At 45.2% G+C, this 18006-nt stretch overlaps 1 protein-coding gene across 4 annotated transcripts in view; it reads right to left on the bottom strand.

Moving 5' to 3' along the window:
• DAB2 (DAB adaptor protein 2) overlaps positions 1-18006 on the bottom strand; it is a 35784-nt gene that overhangs the window by 1506 nt on the left and 16272 nt on the right. Inside the window, exons 2-14 of one of the 4 annotated variants that reach the window (XM_083402813.1) lie at positions 15202-15392; positions 14016-14155; positions 13005-13103; positions 11594-11725; positions 10302-10385; positions 9634-9660; positions 9373-9420; positions 8974-9036; positions 7295-7945; positions 6381-6531; positions 3261-3911; positions 2374-2486; positions 1292-1366 (exon numbers count right to left, since the gene is read on the bottom strand). In XM_083402813.1, coding sequence (XP_083258939.1) covers positions 1301-1366; positions 2374-2486; positions 3261-3911; positions 6381-6531; positions 7295-7945; positions 8974-9036; positions 9373-9420; positions 9634-9660; positions 10302-10385; positions 11594-11725; positions 13005-13103; positions 14016-14155; positions 15202-15298 — 2322 coding nt within the window. In that variant the 5' untranslated portion in view covers positions 15299-15392 and the 3' untranslated portion in view covers positions 1292-1300. The remainder of the gene's footprint in view (positions 1-1291; positions 1367-2373; positions 2487-3260; positions 3912-6380; positions 6532-7294; positions 7946-8973; positions 9037-9372; positions 9421-9633; positions 9661-10301; positions 10386-11593; positions 11726-13004; positions 13104-14015; positions 14156-15201; positions 15393-18006) is intronic. The other 3 variants (XM_083402814.1, XM_083402815.1, XM_083402816.1) reach the window with 3 other exon arrangements.

Below are 18006 nucleotides of genomic sequence, written 5' to 3'. Positions count from 1 at the left end.
TATAGTAGTCCTGTAAATGGCTGGTATGAAGATAGCACTGAATGTTGTTATAACCGTAGTATGTAGGAAACTACTTAAGCAGCTGGACTGGTGACTGGGAGTGGTTGTTGAGACCATATAACACTGGTCCTGAAAGACCTACATTGGCTCTCAGTACGTTTCCAAGCACAATTCAAAGTGCTGTTGCTAACCTTTAAAGCCCTAAACGGCCTCGGTCCAGTATACCTGAAGGAGCGTCTCCATCCCCATCGTTCTGCCCATACACTGAGGTCCAGCGCCGAGGGCCTTCCGGCAGTTCCCTCACTGCGAGAAGTGAGGTTACAAGGAAACAGGCAGAGGGCTTTCTCAGTAGTGGCGCCTGCTCTGTGGAACGCCCTCCCACCAGATGTCAAGGAAATAAACAACTATCTGACTTTTAGAAGACATCTGAAGGCAGCCCTGTTTAGGGAAGTTTTTTGATGTTTGATGTTTTATCATGTTTTTAATATTCTGTTGGGAGCCACCCAGATTGGCTGGGGAAACCCAGCCAGATGGGCAGGGTATAAATAAATTATTTAATAATAATAATAATTTAAAAAACAACAACCATTGGTCCAGATACTGCAGTATATTCTACACAGTCTGGCAGCTGCCCTCTAGGTTTCCAGGAAGGAATCTTTTCCAGGCCTACCTAAAGATGCTGGGGACTGAACCAAAGACCATTCACATGCGAACCAGATCTTCTGAGCTAATAGCCATCTCCTTACTTAGCACCATATCCCTACTGAGCAACATTAAGGACCAAAACTGGTGTCCATCCTGCTCTGGGCAAGGCTTACTCCCCACCGAAGCAGTATACATATTTTGTTCTGGGTGCTTCTTGATCCTTCACCAGCTGACCTGGCTTGCCTGCTGCCACCATTTGTGGATGGCGTAACCAAACCATAGCTCCATGCTCAGATGACCTCACAGCTGGTTTTCTATAATGCTTTGGGACTGCCCTTTAGTGCAGGACTCAGCCACTAGAATGTCCATTGGTACAGCCAGAGTTGTGACTTTGGTAGCCTGTTCACATCTGTGTGCAATGTAAGGAGCTCACGGTCCCAACATTTATAAAGCCCTAAATGACACAACACCAATTGTGGTGGTTTGAATCCTGGTCTCCCAGATCCCAGCTCAAAACTCTAACTGCTAACCCACATTGACTCTCCACACAGTTGCCTCTTTTACCTCCTAGCATGACCCCTGTTTTGCCTTTTTTAGATCGTGTCAGGTTCAGGATCAACAGCCACCCCCTCTAAGAGACACTTACCTATCAAGCTTACGCAAACGGGTTTCCAAAAGGATCACCAAATGGAGCAGAAGCCAGCTGGTGCGGCACGGCAGTCTAGAAAGAAGGAGGCTGCTTTATTTATGCACAATTTGGAAGTCTTTTTGCAGGCAAGTTGCAAATACTTGAATACCCTATGCTTGCCAGCTATGTTGAGTTGGCAAATATCTTATTTGATCTAAGCTTCTCACATCCAGTAAGGTTGCAGCAGCTTGTTCAGAGGCAGTTCATGCTTCTTAAGTGAGAGTTGTGGTTGGGACATCAACCCCCATCACCAGCTGCAATATCTAGAGTACAGATCTCTTGCAGGTGACGGGCGATGCAAGCAACAGTTCCATTCAAGGCACCTTCAGAAATTATTCTCCCACACCCTCCAGGGTGAAGGGCCTGATTGGGTGTTGGGTATTGTGTTATTGGTGTGTGTGTGTGTGTGTGCGTGTGTACACACACACACACACACAGAGAGAGAGAGAGAGAGAGAGAGAGAGAGAGAGAGAGAGGAGGTGGAGGTGGAGGAGGAAAAAGAATGCACAGTGCTTCCAATATGGCACCATATACTATGGTGGTTTGGTCTTACAGCAAAGTGCTGCTTATGCCACTGAATTATGCAAACCTACAACCCCTGCCAATTATTTTGGTCAAGGATCAGTGCAGTCTGCAGGCTGTTGGCTAACAAGCACGTTGCCTTCCCTTCTAACCACGGGTCGAAGGGTGCTTGATTATTCTTACATCTATCCTCTTTTTTAAATAAATATGCATGGAGCCTTCAATGAATAAACCACAGTGGTTGGTGTTAACACACTCTTATCTGTACAGACTGCCAGCTTTAAGCTACACTATAAACACTTTTGATCACACTGTCATGTTCGAATAGCAAGAGCCAAGACAGATAATTTTAGAGTTATCCAGCCACCTGTACTTGGGTTAACTGGGGACAGTGCCAGCTTTTGTTAGAAGGCAATAGGACCCCAGGAGTGCTTCAACTCTGGAGAAAGAAGTGGTCCATAATTTACAGCCAACAGAAGTACAGCCACAGATACATACAAGTTTGCTCTGCCACTTACCGAGTTTAGCGATGGAACGGCGAAAGGGTCTGTCTTGAAAGGGTTTTCAAATAGGTCTTCAGCAGGCTTGGCAGCTGGCACAGCGTTTGGCCTGAGAACAGGATTTGGTGGCACTGCAATGCAGAACAGACTTATTTTTAAACCATCACTTGAAAGACACTGTAAGCCACCCATTTCACATAACACAGCCACACTTGGCACCAAGTGCTGTGTTTTTCTGCTGAGGGCACACATTGCATGTGTATCAGTGGACATCACCATTTAGTTTACACATGCACAGAATTCATAGGCAAGGCTTCTTAAGCAGCCAATATGGCACCTGGCAGGGATGGACTGTGCCCACAGAGGCCTTCTCTGGGGCCCATAAAGTCCTCTTACCATCATCACCCTGAAATTAGTCACTGAAGCAAGCTTTCTACTTCAGTTGTGGTGTAGCATGGCACCCACGATTGTTCCTCCAGTTTTCAAATGTGCCCACGGGCCCAAAAAGAAGATGCTAACCATCTGCCCATCCCAGGTTAAAGCACACATCCACCTGCCCCAGAGACTACTTTAAAATATGCAGCATGTCCACTAAAATACAGTGGAACCTCGGTTTTTGAGCACCTTGGAAGCCGAACGTTTTGGAAGCCGAATGCTGAAAACCCGGAAGTAAATGCTTCCATTTTCGAACGCGCCTTGGAAGCCAAACGGCTTCCGCTGCATGTTTTTCAATTTTCTCAATGGAAATTCCCAACAGCCCTTTGCGCCTCGGTTGTCAGACGTTTCAGAACTGTCTTCCGGAACGGATTACGTTCGACAACCGAGGTTCCACTGTATGCGTATTCTGTGAGGGGAGGAGAAAGATCACTTCTTTAAGGTTCCCTCAAGGAATATAGCAGATTTACCACCAGTTTTTGTAGCCAGCCAGCCGGCTTCAAAGTCATCGTGGTCAGCCAACTCTTGAGGAACCCCAACTTTGTTACTGAAATAACTGGCAAAGGCTCCAGAAGCTTCCGACAGACCTTGTTGTTGCTGCTGCTCTGCTCTCCTTGCAGGCACGGCGGGCAGTTTCGCCAGCTGGAAGTCTTTGAACATGGCTTTTACGTCCTTTATTTCCTTATCACCCAGCGGATCCAAAGCAGTGAAGGCGTCGCTTTCCTTCTTGGGCAACTCCTTCTGAGGTGCAGTTCTGGGAGGCAACTGTGGAGGACTTCTAGCAGGCAGCAGAGAGGGGCCCTGGGCTGCGAGCGGAGGTGGGAATATGGAGGGCTGGAAAGGGTTGCCAGTGCTGGAGGGCTGGACCCACGCATTAGGAGGAGGAACCCGTACAGGCTGACCCCAGAGGTCGGGAGCTGGAGCCTGGATCGGGGCTCCCAAGGACAATGGTGGCTGACTCCAGCTGGGAGCTTGTGGAGCAGCGTCAAAGCCAAGAGGCTGAGAGAAGCTTGCTGGCTGAACACCCAGAACAGATCCAGAAAAGGCTGAAGAAGGCTGGTTGAAGATTGCAGGTTGGGGACCCCAGGCTGGTGTAGGAGAAGCAGTTGAGGGCAGGCCACCTGGGGAGAAAAAGCCCACACTTCGATTAAATTATGCTGCTCTCTCATCAGGCAACTCCACAAACACCTTAGTTCGGGGAGAAAGTATGTTTCCAAGCACAATTCAAAGTGTTGGTGCTGACCTTTAAAGCCCTAAACAGCCTCGGCCCAGTATACCTGAAGGAGCATCTCCATCTCCATCGTTCAGCCCAGACACTGAGGTCCAGCTCTCAGGGCCTTCTGTTGGTTCTCTACCTGAGAGAAGTGAGGTTACAGGAAACCAGGCAGAGGGCATTCTCGGTGGTGGTGCCTAACCTGTGGAAGGCCCTCCCATCAGATGTCAAGGAAATAAACAACTACATGACTTTTATAAGACATCTGAAGGCAGCCCTGCTTTGTTGTTTAGTCGTGTCTGACTCTTTGTGACCCCATGGACCAGAGCACACAAGGCACTCTTGTCTTCCACTGATTCCCACAGTTTGGTCAAACTCATGTTTGTAGCTTCGAGAACACTGTCCAACCATCTCGTCCTCTGTCGTCCCCTTCTCCTTGTGCCCTCAATCTTTCCCAACATCAGGGTCTTTTCCAGGGAGTCTTCTCTTCTCATGAGGTGGCCAAAGTATTGGAGCCTCAGCTTCAGGATCTGAATCTTAGTGAAGTTAAAAATGTTTGATGTTTTATTGTGTTTTTAATATTCTGTTGGGAGCCACCCAGAGTGTCTGGGAGACCTGGCCAGAGGGGCAGGGTATAAGTAATTAATTATTATTATTATTGCACATACCAGCACAAGGTTTAGATCTATCTGTATTAAAGACTCAAGAGCCCCGCTAGATCAGGGCATAGGCTTATCTAGGCCAGCATACTTCTCACAGTGGCCAATCAGATGGGAAACCTGCAAGCAGCGCCTGAGCAGCTACAATGTTCTCCCCACTTGAAATTCCCAGAAAAATGTATTCAAAAAGGTATAATGGCAAAACCCTTCCACTGGTAATATTGGGAATTCAAGCTGATGCCTAGAAACTTAGCCTTCCCAGGTGAACACCCCACAAGCAAATTAAGATGATGAATGCTCAATAAAAAAGCAGATCTAATCTAACCTCTGCATAAACATTGTGCAAGCAAATCAGAGCAAATGCTCATCCAACAGGTCATTCAGAGGAGCCTCATTACCAAGGCCACATGGTTCCTAAATGGTTTATTCCTGCCCCCAAACAAGTTCCTTTGCTCAGTTCATCTTGGCTTACCTTAAAGACGAGTGCCAGCTCCACTACCAGAAACAAGCACCTGATGGAGGAACACACCTGCCTGGGATACACTTACAGGGGGATGCAGTGGCTGCCCACCCCCTCCTCATATTAGCACTGCAAGGCTAACCATTTCAAATCTCCATTTAATTTAAACTTCTGTGCCTGGATTGATCTTTGCTGTTCATTTATGGTGTGTGTGTGTGTGTAATATGTTCACTTGAGGATCTTAATTATGAAGTTTTTTTTGGAATTATATATAGGGTTGCTATATTTCAAAAAGCAAAAACCAGAACACCCCCAAAATTGTCGGTGCCTTTTCATGTAAATACATTTTTTTTTCTTTTTTTCAAAAATAATAATAAATAAAATAAGGATACAAAATCAAACCACCATCTAACATTTATACTTCTAATAAAAAAACCTACTATTTTACAAACCTTTTCAGGTTCTTTAAACCTCAAGACTTCCTTCCATCCCCTTCTACTGGTTCTTTACATCTTACATCATTCTCTGCATTTGTTACCATTTTTATCCACTTGTTACACCTTTGCATTCTCTAATTTCTTACTACTTACAAGTGCTTAATCTAAACCTGCCAACGTACTAACTTGTTTACAGTATTTCTGCACATACACAATAAATTTTCCCACTCTTTTTTAAGCTTCTCATTGTCAGAGTCTCTGAGTTTTGCCGTCAGTTTTGCCATTTCTGCATAGTCCATAAGTTTTACTTGCCATTATTCTATTGTTGGCAAAAACGAGCCAGCTTAGCCTAGCGGTTACTTCGGAGCAATCTTTGCAGGTTTTTTAAGGTAAATTTTGGTAATTCCCCCAGATGTCAATTCTGCCTTTGAAATCCCGGTAATGTCTGGGGAAATCTGGACGTATGGCAGCCCTAATTATATACTACTTTGTGGAGGCTGTTATGGCAGTCTAGAAATCTTTCCATAAAATATAGTGAGCTTACTGGTACTTCTGCCCCTAGGTGTCTCTACAGGACTTAAATCATGCCCTAGAATTATGATGGGCTTCTTTTTTTGTTAACCTTCAGAAATTCTACAACTCAGCTTATAAAGTGGATCACCTAAGAAGCTTAAACCGTGGGTGGGGAAACCTATGGCCTTCTAGATGTTGGGACCACAACCCCACAAGCCATTGGCCACACTGACTGGTGCTCATGGGACTTGTAGTCTGAGAACTGGATTCCCCATCCCTGCCTCAAGGAAAGAGCAGACTTTACTAACCTAGTACAGGCATGTGTGCTGCTACAGGAGCACTAGTGTTGAACAGGTCTAGAGGATTGGTCTGTGCAGGTGGAGGCGGCGCGGCAGTTGTCAGAGTGCTTGTTGCAGGAGCAAAGATGCCTGAGCCAAACAGGTCACTACTGGCTGAACCCTGGAAATGTGTTGGTGGGGAAGACACATCAGGCAGAATGGTTATATATGTACAGGAAGTTAAACATTGCCCAGATTGCTATTACAAGCACTACAACCCCCCCCCCAAACTGTCCTATAGGCTGAATGGCTGAAGAATCCTATAGTGTGCATCTAAGTTAAATCGATTCTTATTAAAGGTGAGTGTGGGCTCCCATCTACAGCAGAGATGGAGAACCTGACGTTTTACACTCCAGTACCCATCAGGCCCAGCCAGCATGGTCAACGGTCAGAGACAATGGGTTTTGTAGTCCAGAGACTTCTGGAGGGCAACAAGTTACCGACTTTTGATCGACTATATTCTCTGTCAGTTCTGTAGGGTAGCAACCAAGAAGGGCTGCAGCCAAATAGAGATATTTTATATCGCAAGGCCGATGCAATGGCTTGACACCTTGTTACTGAACTACACCAATGATCTCCCCAAGACTACATTCAACACATGCATTAGGAGTTTAAGCGTCTTACTTACCAGAGCTACAGAGACATGGCAGCATTAGGAGGAGAGAGGAAAGTTAGGATTAGAAAGAATGATTGATGTGCACAGAAAGCCAAGCCACAGAGTTTAAGGTTTGCTATGGCTATGACCGACAGCTTATAAGAGGACCGAAGGCAAGCTAGTTCTCTGCCAGCAGAGGTTTTGTTGAGGAAGGGGGAGGGAAATCCCTTCACCTAGTCCAAGTAGGAAAACATGCATGCCACCACTCTGTGCATGCACCATTGTTCACCTTAACAGTCCTCCTTCCTCTTCCTGGCTTGGTGCTTTGGGGAGGTGGGCTAATCGTGATAGAGTCATGCGACATCAATTGGCCGTTGCTATCGGAGTCTAGCCGTAATCCATTTTGCACCGGTAATCCTTTGGAAGAGCTCTCCAGAAAGACATTTACTGGGGATGTGGCAGGGAAGCCGTTCTGTTCTCTCTCCGGCACCCCATTTGGAGTCCTCGCGGCTAGTTGGGCAGGCTTACTCTCAAGCAGCCACTGGCTGGCCGGCATTTCCTGCTTGCCAGTTCGGTTGGAGATCTGGTCAAACTCTTGCCCAAAGTAGTCTACATCCCCATTCATACCACTGCTCCCCATGGGGCTAGTCACAACACTTCCCATCTTCTGGCTGGGAGGCTTCAGAGAAGAATCGATTGGGGGCTGCGACAATTGGTCGGGTTGCGTGAAAGGGTCATCCCTGAAAGGGTCAGGATTTGGGGTGGGGAAGAAGCTGAGATTTGCAGAGAAAGCATTGTCAGGCAAGAAAGGTGGCTGCAGCTTGGACAGTGGTAGGGGAGGCGCGATGTCATTCAAGAAAATATCCTCCTCTTTGAGAGAAGTCGGAGGGGCCTCAATTTCAGAATTTAAATCCACTAACAGGATCTCTTTATCCTCCTCCTATTAGGTTTGAGAGAGAAGACTGATTAGCAGAAGAGACACTGTAGACAATGTGCAAGAGAGTCTCATGTGCTTATTAAAAATCACAGAGCAAGCAGAATGGCAATGGACTCCAGCAATTCTTAAAACAAGAAACCTATGACCTACACACTCCCGTGCCCTCAAATTTGATAGGTGAATTTTGTGCACTTATTGGAAAATCAACCAGGAGATTTGAAGATCAGGAGCATCAATTCTGAAGTTGTGGTAAAGGAAGAATGTTTACACAATGCTGAGTGGAGTCTGGTCCATCAGGGCAAATGGAAACCACTAACCTCAGTCTGCTCTTGGCCAACTCCCATGGGCCTACCTTTGTATTTAGGTTCAGCCCAGGAGGATATCAACTTCCTCCCCCCCCCCCAATGCCATGGCAGCCTGTCTGGAAAAACCAAAACTCCTTGCGCCCAAGAGTTGCAATCTTCCCAAAGGCATCTGACTAGGAAGCCTGAACACGGAGGCAATTGTTGTCCCATAAATCTAGCCAGGATTCTCAGTGCTTCTTACTTCTAGTTTCCTTCTCTACCCTTCCTCGGAATATATTAGAGAAGCACATTGTAATTTTGCATATATTCCCTGACCCAATGCATCCAGCTACATGTATGTAAGGATTTTAAAATACTGATTCACAGCTTTGATTCTGCTGGCAGTGTTCGAATCCCTGAATAGTTTATTTAGTATGGCTGAGCCAATCTCTAAAGCATATTCTCTTCCACTAAACTAAGGTAACTCTACTAAGCCAATGCCATCCTGCCAACATGGCAATTCCTAATAGGTACAAATGGGCAACGGGCCCAATTTCATGCACCTTACTCTGGGGGGTGGGACTGTGTTCACATTTATATATAGAAAAGTTCAATCATATGGATAGGTAGTCAACTGCTCGTCTGAAACCACCCCTAAGTATACAAGACAGGCCAGTCCTTAGAAGATTCATCCTACCATTAAGTCATTTAAAAAGCTATCAACAGTACAAAGCCAAGTCTACTCACTGAGGGGCTGTTCAGGTCAGGAGGAGTAGACATGTCTCCAAATAGATCCATCTGCTCCACACCCTTTAAGAATAAAATGGACAGGAAATTAAAATCTATCATACACCTCAGCCTACAAGGTCATTCGAATCTAACCAAGAGCATGCTTGGAAGCCGAAGTCTCTGTGGTCTACTTCTCTGTAGTAGTTCAGTTTGCTCAATCAACTGGCTGCTCATATGTGAAACCTCTCTAGGGACCTTGGGTGTGGTCTCAAAGCAGAAGAGGCCACTATTTTGTTGAAGTCAACCAGGGCTGGTCAGTGCCTGGGTGAGTGACTATCTGGAAACCACATGGATTCCCCCCTGGTCCCATGACGGGGGGAGGGGGAGGGGATACTGAAGAAAAAAGAAATCACATACCAGCTTTATTTTGTCGGCTCGTTCAGTAGCTGTTTCATCACTGCCATTCTGGAACAAAGGAGAGGGAGGGGGAGAGAGAGAGAGAGAGAGAGAGAGAGAGAGAGAGAGAGAGAGAGAGAATTTTGGTCTCTGCTGCACAGATACTCAATAAGAATAAGCTTTCTCCCATTTTCACATTGTTTGTAAGCAGCAAATGTACTTAAAAGTCCAACAGGCAATTGCATTCGGTTTTTCAGGCCTAAAGACTTCTTTGTTTCTTACCTCAACAGGTTTATTGGCCTCTTCATTCTGAAAAAAAAAAAGACATCACACCATCAACATTTATAGAAAAGCTTTATATATTTGTCCATGTCTACTCCGATGGGCAGCAGTTGTCCAAGGCCAATGTCTGCCCCATCACTTGCTACCTGAACTAGAGCATGCCCAACTCATGGATGGGATCTGCCTGTGCAAGGTATGTTCTTCACTATCAAGCTATGGTCCCTTCTCTTAAGGGGAGGGATATCATATTACATGTTGGAACTGCTGAGATGCAACTCAGATTGCACTGCAGGCAACTGCAGGTCAGCATGTCCTTTAACCTGTGCTCAGTTTCCTTCAGGCTAGACTGATACTTTTAGGGTTGCTGACCTTGTTTCCTACATCCTTTTTTACACCCTCACCCTGGAACAGATCTTCCAACCCAAATAGATGAATTCATTTTCCCTTTTACCCCATTACCTTGTTGACTGATCTTCTGTACTTGAAGACTGGACTTATCTGGGAGTAAGTAGTATTGCCAAGTTTAGACAGGCTCTTTCCAGCCATGTCGGATTTATCTTAGATCAACCAAGTCCATGGTTCAGTCACTGCCACTTTAGAGCAATAGCAGGTTTCATTTATCTTAGGTATGGCTAAAGATCTGAAAACTTAACAACAGGCAGCATTACCTTTCGCTTGTCACCCTCTTCTTTTTTCTTCATGTTATAGATTACTTGGAATAGATCCTTCAGATCTACTACTAGAGGTTCAGCCTAGAAGAGAATAACAGGCAGTGAGTGAGTGAATGGATAGGACTTAGATTTCCACTTTGTGGTGGAATTCACAGTTCAGCTCATTTCCAAATGGAGTAGAATAGAATTCAAGGAACAGAATCCAAGGCCTATACTAGGGGCATTTTCTCCCAGTGTTCCATTTCCCTGCTGTGTTTAGAGTTCTAGATTTTACTTTCTTGGGCTCCATGATCCCTGCAGATGGTGACAGCAGTCACGAAATTAAAAGATGCCTTCTTCTTGGGAGAAAAGCGATGACAAACCTAGACAGCTCCTTAAAAAGCAGAGACATTACCTTGCCGACAAAGTTCCATATAGTTAAAGCTATGGCTTTCCCTGTAGTGATGCCTGGAAGTGAGAGCTGGACCATAAAAAAGGCTGATCACCAAAGAATTGATGCTTTTGAATTATGGTGCTGGAGGAGACTCTTGAGAGTCCCATGGACTGCAAGAAGATCAAACCTATCCATTCTGAAGGAAATCAGCCCTGAGTGTTCACTGGAAGGACAGATCATGAAGCTGAAGCTCCAATACTTTGGCCACCTCATGAGAAGAGAAGACTCCCTGGAAAAGACCCTGATGTTGGGAAAGATGGAGGGCACAAGGAGAAGGGGACGACAGAGGATGAGATGGTTGGACAGTGTTCTCGAAGCTACTATCGTGAGTTTGACCAAACTGTGGGAGGCAGTGGAAGACAGGAGTGCCTGGCGTGCTCTGGTCCATGGGGTCACGAAGAGTCGGACATGACTAAATGACTAAACAACAACAAATGCCCAAACAGGCTGAGAGTTGGTGGTTGGCCCATGGCTACCCAATGAGCTTCATGACCGAGTGGGGATTTCAACCCTGGTCTCCCAGGTCTTAGTCTCTAACCACTACACCACACTGGTCTTGCTCAACATTTCTCCAACCCCTGCAACTTATTAGATATGTAACAAATGCCAAGCCTCAAAGATAAGCAATTTAACAGTACATCTAAGCTTCTAAGTTCTTGGTCAAAACACTCGTGGCAACCGATTCCCCAGTTTTAACCATACTCTCTGAAAATTTTGTCAACTCTGCAATTTAAGTAGAGAGCGACAGCTTCCATTTGCAATTTTGTACTGTGCAGCATTGAACGTTCATGCACCCAGAATGCTATTTTGAAGAGCAGCACACCGGCACCCCTCGTCCCATGATGTAAAGTTTTACCTGCTGTGCTGTTTTGATGGCGAAGAACTGGTGCTGCCCTTCTCCTCCACAAACGTAGCCAAAGGCACGGTTGTCAGTCACATCCCGGGCTATAAAGGATATTTTGTTGACTGGATGCTCATGCTCAATAACCTGAAATCAAAGTGGATGACATGGTACCAGACTTTTAACTCTTGAAAATGTGTAAACCTTGCACTGGTGGTCTTGTAGGCCACCCTTTGCTCAATCCAGAGGCAGAGCATCCCCCGGCAGGTGCCTATTCTTCTTCTGTTTGAAGATCTGCAGCAGAGTTCACTACCCTTTTATGTCACTGGTCCCATTGAACTGCTCTTAACACAAGTCAAGAATCCTCCACCTCAAATCCAAAGTCAACCTTCTTCCAAGCCCATGATTCTAGTCCTGTTCTATGGTGCAGCAGGGAGCACTGATATGAGAATGACTTGTTCATGTTTTAAATGTGTCCTGGAAATTTGACTTCCCCATAAAGGCTGCTGCCAGTCCAGCTAGCTTTTGTTTCAGCACTCCCCATTCAACAAAGTAGTCAGCATCAATAGAGCTCAAATATTTTAGGCTCTCTGTATGGGCATGCACTGCAATGTGCACATGCTATGACCAGAAGCAACTCTGGACCGTATCTCAGCTCTGGGAAGATTATAGCAACAGCACAGAGATTGTTAGGAGTAGTTACAGGTAGGTAGCCATGTTGGTCTCCCATAGTCGAAACAAAATAAAAAGAATCCTTCCAGTAGCACCTTAGAGACCAACTAAGTTAGTTATTGTTATGAGCTTTCTATCTGAATAAGTGTGCATGCACACAAAAGCTCATACCAATAACTAACTTAGTTGGTCTCCAAGGTGTTACTGGAAGGAATTTTTTTTTATTTTGTTAGGAGTAGTTTGTGCTTTATGGTAAAGTTTTACTCTTCGGCTTAGAAGTAAACACTAAGTCATTGACACACACACAAACACACACACTCCAGTAGGGACTGGAAGCTGCCTGTTTCTTACATAGCCTTTAGCCCAAGAAAAAATAGAATGCCCCAATTAAAATTGTCACTTGGAGTTCATCAGCCAGAATTTCCTAGATAGGGCTGAAATGACCTGTGAGACGAGTCAAGGTTTGCTAGAAAAGCTACATCAGTCCCCACACTAGAGGTTTGGCACTAGAGTTTGGACCACTATGAGATACTTCACCTGGATGGGTAATTAAGTAAATGGATAACTTAACTGGCCTGGGCCAGTTTCTGCATTTCTTTGAAATTTCTCTAATGGGAAAGCTGCTGTTCAGCACATTTTTAGAAGTTTCTTCACCCCAACAAGTTTTAGGTTAGATTGGCACTTTTTTTTTTTTTTTATTAAGAGAATGGACAGTTTCTCCTAATGGGTTCAGCTTGGCTTCCTCCGAACTTACCCCTGTCTTCTCATCTATGACTTTGATCCCAGCAAGAGAGATGTTCACCCATACTTTCTGTTTGTGCTGTCCTTGAGAACGGGCTGCTACCGCCATTCCCTACAATTGGAACAGAAAAGACACTTCGGTATTCAAGACGTACTGCCAATATAAACTTATTGCAGCTTACGGCTATCACTTAGGGTAAGGGATGGAGAATCCATTTCCCTCCCAGATGTTGAACTCCAACTCTCCATTAGCCAACATGGCCACTGACCAGTGGATAACGCAATCTTCCTTTTAGCATATCTGAATTTCCCTATATCTGAGTTATGAAAATGCCAAGTGGAATACCAGCTATGTACTGCTCCCCAGTTCTCTCACATTTTAGGATTTATCGCAACTGTTGTCTTGCATTCCAGGTCAGTAAAACTTAGGAACCCGAAAGTGTTTGTTGACAAGCAGCCCCCAGGCATTACCACCACACCTAGAGGCTATTCAGAGGGTCATTCAGTACATGAAGGCATCATGTGTGGCCTTCAACACTGTGAGAGGACAATGTTATGAACAGTCATGTCTCAGAGGAATTTACCAGCACTGTTTCAATACATAAGCAAGAACTCATTTGTATTAATGAAGTTGTTTTGCGGGAGGAAATGAACAAAATTCTGACATGAGGTGGTGACATTCCACCCAAGAAGCTAAATGGAACAAATCGTAGCCCTAATACAGCATGCAAGTTTCACCTACAGCATAATGTTCTAGCAATGTTTCCACTTAACCTAAAATTTTCAACTTTATAGATATTGTTATCTGAATCAGCACTATAAACAACCTGCAGGTATATGCTTGGACCCATTATCCACTAGTTTAAGATACATGAGGAAAGGTGATATAATTGTCATTGCTAAAATAGCTTCTAGGAACTGCAGTTTTGCAAGGATGCCATTAGTAATCCCTAGCCCCCATGAAGCTACAATCATCATCTGGCACCTTAAAAAAACGAAGATGCAGGAAATATGACAGACTCACCTTCAGCTTCATCATTGAATCCTGACTCATCTTGTCTCCCCTTGCTTCTGGGACATCATCAATACCAATCAGTTTGGCCTTGTATCTTACACCATCACCTTGAAATCTGGCCAAGAGAAATTCTTCTGTCTTTTCTGGTCCTGAAAAACCAGTTTTATGGTCATGTGCTTTTGTTTGTCCTGCACAGGCTATAAAAAAATCAGAACCTGCATCTCTGTTCATTCCTAACAATGCAAATTAATATAGTAGTATGTTTCACCATCAGTTATACCAACATTCAGTGTGTAATCACTGTTTCATCTCCACACTGGCAGTGGAATGCTCTTGGGTAAGAGTAGGGTCACTCACAAACATTTTAGGTGTAAAGAGCCAGAGTTTGCGGCAGATTCCTTGCCCACTGTCTGCTTACTCATGGATCCGTCTGTGACTGTGCAATCCAAGGCAAAGCCCCTAGGTGGCAGCCTTCTGCCAAACTCCTGCTTGTCAGCTTATTTCAACGCTCTGGTTTATTTCTCCTTTTAAATAAAAAACCAGTTGGGCAGGTGGGAGTCTCCACGATTTTGTGTACCATCAAAAGGACTAATGATGGACAGGCTTTGTGAACGTAAGGTTGAGAACTAATTGACTAAATTGCCTGTCATCGAGCATTTACCACAGCAACTGCTGCTTGTTTTCAGCAACTCTTAATTATTGGCAACTCCTTAGGACAGGGGTCAGCAAATTTTTCCAGGAGGCGGTGGGCCCACTGTCTGTCAGACCTTGTGGGGGGCTGGACCCACCGCCTCCTGAAAGCACCCCCCTCCTGAAAGGCCCGCCCACCTATGCCACTCATGCCGCAGCCGCCGACACTTCCTGGTCTACGGCGGTGTTGGCGTCCTCTGTCTTGGCGGGGCACAGAGCTCATGCTGCTGGCCTGGGTGGCAGCCACCACGCCGCTGCCACTTCCTTCCCACTCAGCTGCTTCCTCCTGCTCGGCCGCCTCATTGGGAAGGAAGGGGCGGCACCCAGAGGCATCTGTGGCTTCTGATTGGCCTCTGCACCATGCCTATTTAGGGACTGACCGCAAGGTTCGCGGGCTGGATTAGCGAGCCCGGTGGGCCATATCCAGCCTGCGGGCCTTAGTTTGCCAACCTCTGCCTTAGGAGCTGCAGAGCTGTCCTACCTCCTGGTTCCACTCCCGCCTTACCTTTCTTCTTCTCCTTTTTGAAAGGCTGTGTTTTCGGTGGTGCCTGTTGCTGGGCAGGCGGACTGTTTCCACTAGTTGCTTCCACTTCGTTCGACATGGTGAGAGAGGCCAGTCTCAACTCCAGGAGCAAATGCGGCACTTGGGAACGTGACTGGAATCCAGCTAGCAGCAGACAGGCATACTACTCTGACCTTCAGGAGACAAAAATCGGGATTAAATCCAGTGTTGCCACTGTGTTGCATTGAAGAGTTACAAAGCATAATTCTCAAGAAACAGGGATATAAAATGATGCTTTATATCAGGACTATTTGTTCATTCAGAACAGCACTACAGAAGGCGGTCCTTATCTGTTACTTGAGCCTTTTGAACTGGAGTTGGACAGTGACCGAAACTGGACCTATTATATGCAAAACATACATATATGCAACACATAGATAATTTTTAAAAATTGTTTTATTGTTTTTATATGTTTTTTCTGGAAGCCACCCAGTCAGAAGGGCAACTTTATTATTATTATTATTATTATTATTATTATTATTATTATTATTATTATTCTGTTCTCTGCCACTGAGCTTATGTTCCTTCAACAATAACTTTAGGACGCAGTGAAGAATTACTCATGAAGACTTGATGTGATTCAGTTACAAGGATCCTGGCATGCTGTATAATGAACGCCTTCATTTTACAGAATGATGGTTGCATCCGCGATATGGGTACAAACCCATATCAGGCCCCATTCAGAGTTTACAGTAGTGCTAGAATTTAGATTAAGTGGGGACACCTGTTGAGGCTGGGAATGTGTGTACAATCTAGCCCCACCAATACTAAAGGACAAGGCACTTTAAGACCATCACACACGGACCAAGGACTCTTGCACACTCCCCACCATCCTGCCGCTGGGTAAATAGAGGTTCTCAAAGGTATTTCTTATGAAACACATCCGCCAATCACTTCATTTGACTGTGGATCACAGTCTGCAGCCGATATGCTGAAGGGGGATACTTCAGACATTCTGCTGCAGAAATGAAGCACGTGCCTTTGCCTAGTATTAGCTTGCATAGGAATGAACGTGGGTGGAATCAATGATGCTGGCCCTTCCATCTCCTGTGCGTTGCCATCTGTTAGCAGAATAACATCATGCTAACAGATTTGCTAGCAAGCAACTATCCTACCCAAAGCACAAACATTGCAAGCTATAATCCTGTCTTTCATTCACTTTTGAGACTCCCTTGGTTTTGAGGGGGCGGGGTGCTTTCTCCAAGTGAATTGATGACAGGGGTCTGTTGCAGAGGAGAGATCAAACAGCAGTAAACCACTCACCAAGACACATGCTTCAAGTAGCTACTGAGGTTGCACATTCCTGCACATAGGGACCTCATTCTGGTTTGGGCAAGGGAGTTTATTAAGCTTCTCTAGGGCTCTTCAGAATGCTACCTTTAGCCTTTAGTTTAGGGAAACTTTGTAAGTTATGGTACACAAATGCAGCAGATCCCAATTCCTTAGAAATCATGGACGGGGAATAATATTACGCAGTCCTAGGAGAGCTGAACCACTTTAAAACATGGAACGGTCATTGGCACACTCGATAACTCTTATCCCCTAGCTACCACCCCCACTGGTTTTTACGCTATGGGAGTGTTATTTGAATGTGGTAGGTGGGTTGGGCTTTCAGTGGTACAGCACCAGGAAGGCTCCACCATATGACTAGTTCTACATGCACTGATCAGCTGCAAGCCTTTGGACATCTACAGTTTTCAGGCCAGGAAGGTCACTATTAGCTATGCAATGTCCATATGCACGAGACCTGGCCTTCATTCCTGTTACAGGTATTTGGTTCAGCTTTGAAATGCCAGCTGGTTTTGGCAGAGTTGCTTTTGCCGAGCTTGACCTCCTAGAAATTCTAGTTGAGGCTGTATTTCAAAGTATTTAGGACATGGGATGCAGGCATCAAATGCTTGTGGTCTTGGGGTGTGTGTTTACTTTTGAGTAGCCCCGCTTTGCAGACTTGAAGTTGCAATACAGCACTGCATCAGCGGACCAGTGAGTCACTTGTTCAGCCATTTGTGGAAGATGTTTCAACAGATAACATACAGCCTCAAACAATCCAAAGCCTTCACAAGACACTTCAAGCCCTGCACCTTAAGATTCAAGAGTTACGGAGAATATAATTCAGTGTTTTACTATGCAGTCTATTCTTACTACACAGCGCTGAGAATCGGATGCAAGACAGATACCCTATCAACATAGCTATACTGAGTAAGACACACAGTTGTTTTAAGCACCAGACAGCTGCATGCTCAGGTTAGGACAAGCATTGGCGGCAGCAGCACCATCCACATGCTTTTGCACAGAGGTGTGTAGCAGATGTGGACCAATTCCAAGCTAAGTGTGGGATTTGGAAGGGATTCTGGACTTGTCAGTATCTGTATAAGCCCCTCCTTGCTCCAGAATACCACAAAGGCTACACTTCCACCTGCCCCATAGTCTACTTCCCACAGCCCCCGTTTTAATCTAGAAAAACAGGCCTATTCAATTTGTTTTAAATCTTCAAGACGCACCGCCAGTTTTATAATTAGGTATGTTACGGCATTTTATTATGTGTGCAATTTTTGTTGTATGCCACGCGGATATTTTATATGAGGGAGCCACCTATAAATATTTGTAGAAACAAATAAAATTAAATGAACAGCTTTGTTTATTTTTCTAGAGACCCGTTTTCTCTTCAAGATGGAATGCTTGTTATCACTCAACTGAAGCAAGTGGAATGCTGACCAGGTTGTTTAGGGGTACAAAGGTTGCCGTTTC

Source organism: Podarcis tiliguerta, assembly GCF_965153285.1.
Source record: "Podarcis tiliguerta genome assembly, chromosome: 11".
In the NCBI taxonomy this organism is placed as follows: Eukaryota; Metazoa; Chordata; class Lepidosauria; order Squamata; family Lacertidae; genus Podarcis; species Podarcis tiliguerta.
The sequence above is the reverse complement of the archived record's forward strand: the minus strand, read 5'-3'. Positions and strand labels throughout refer to the sequence as shown.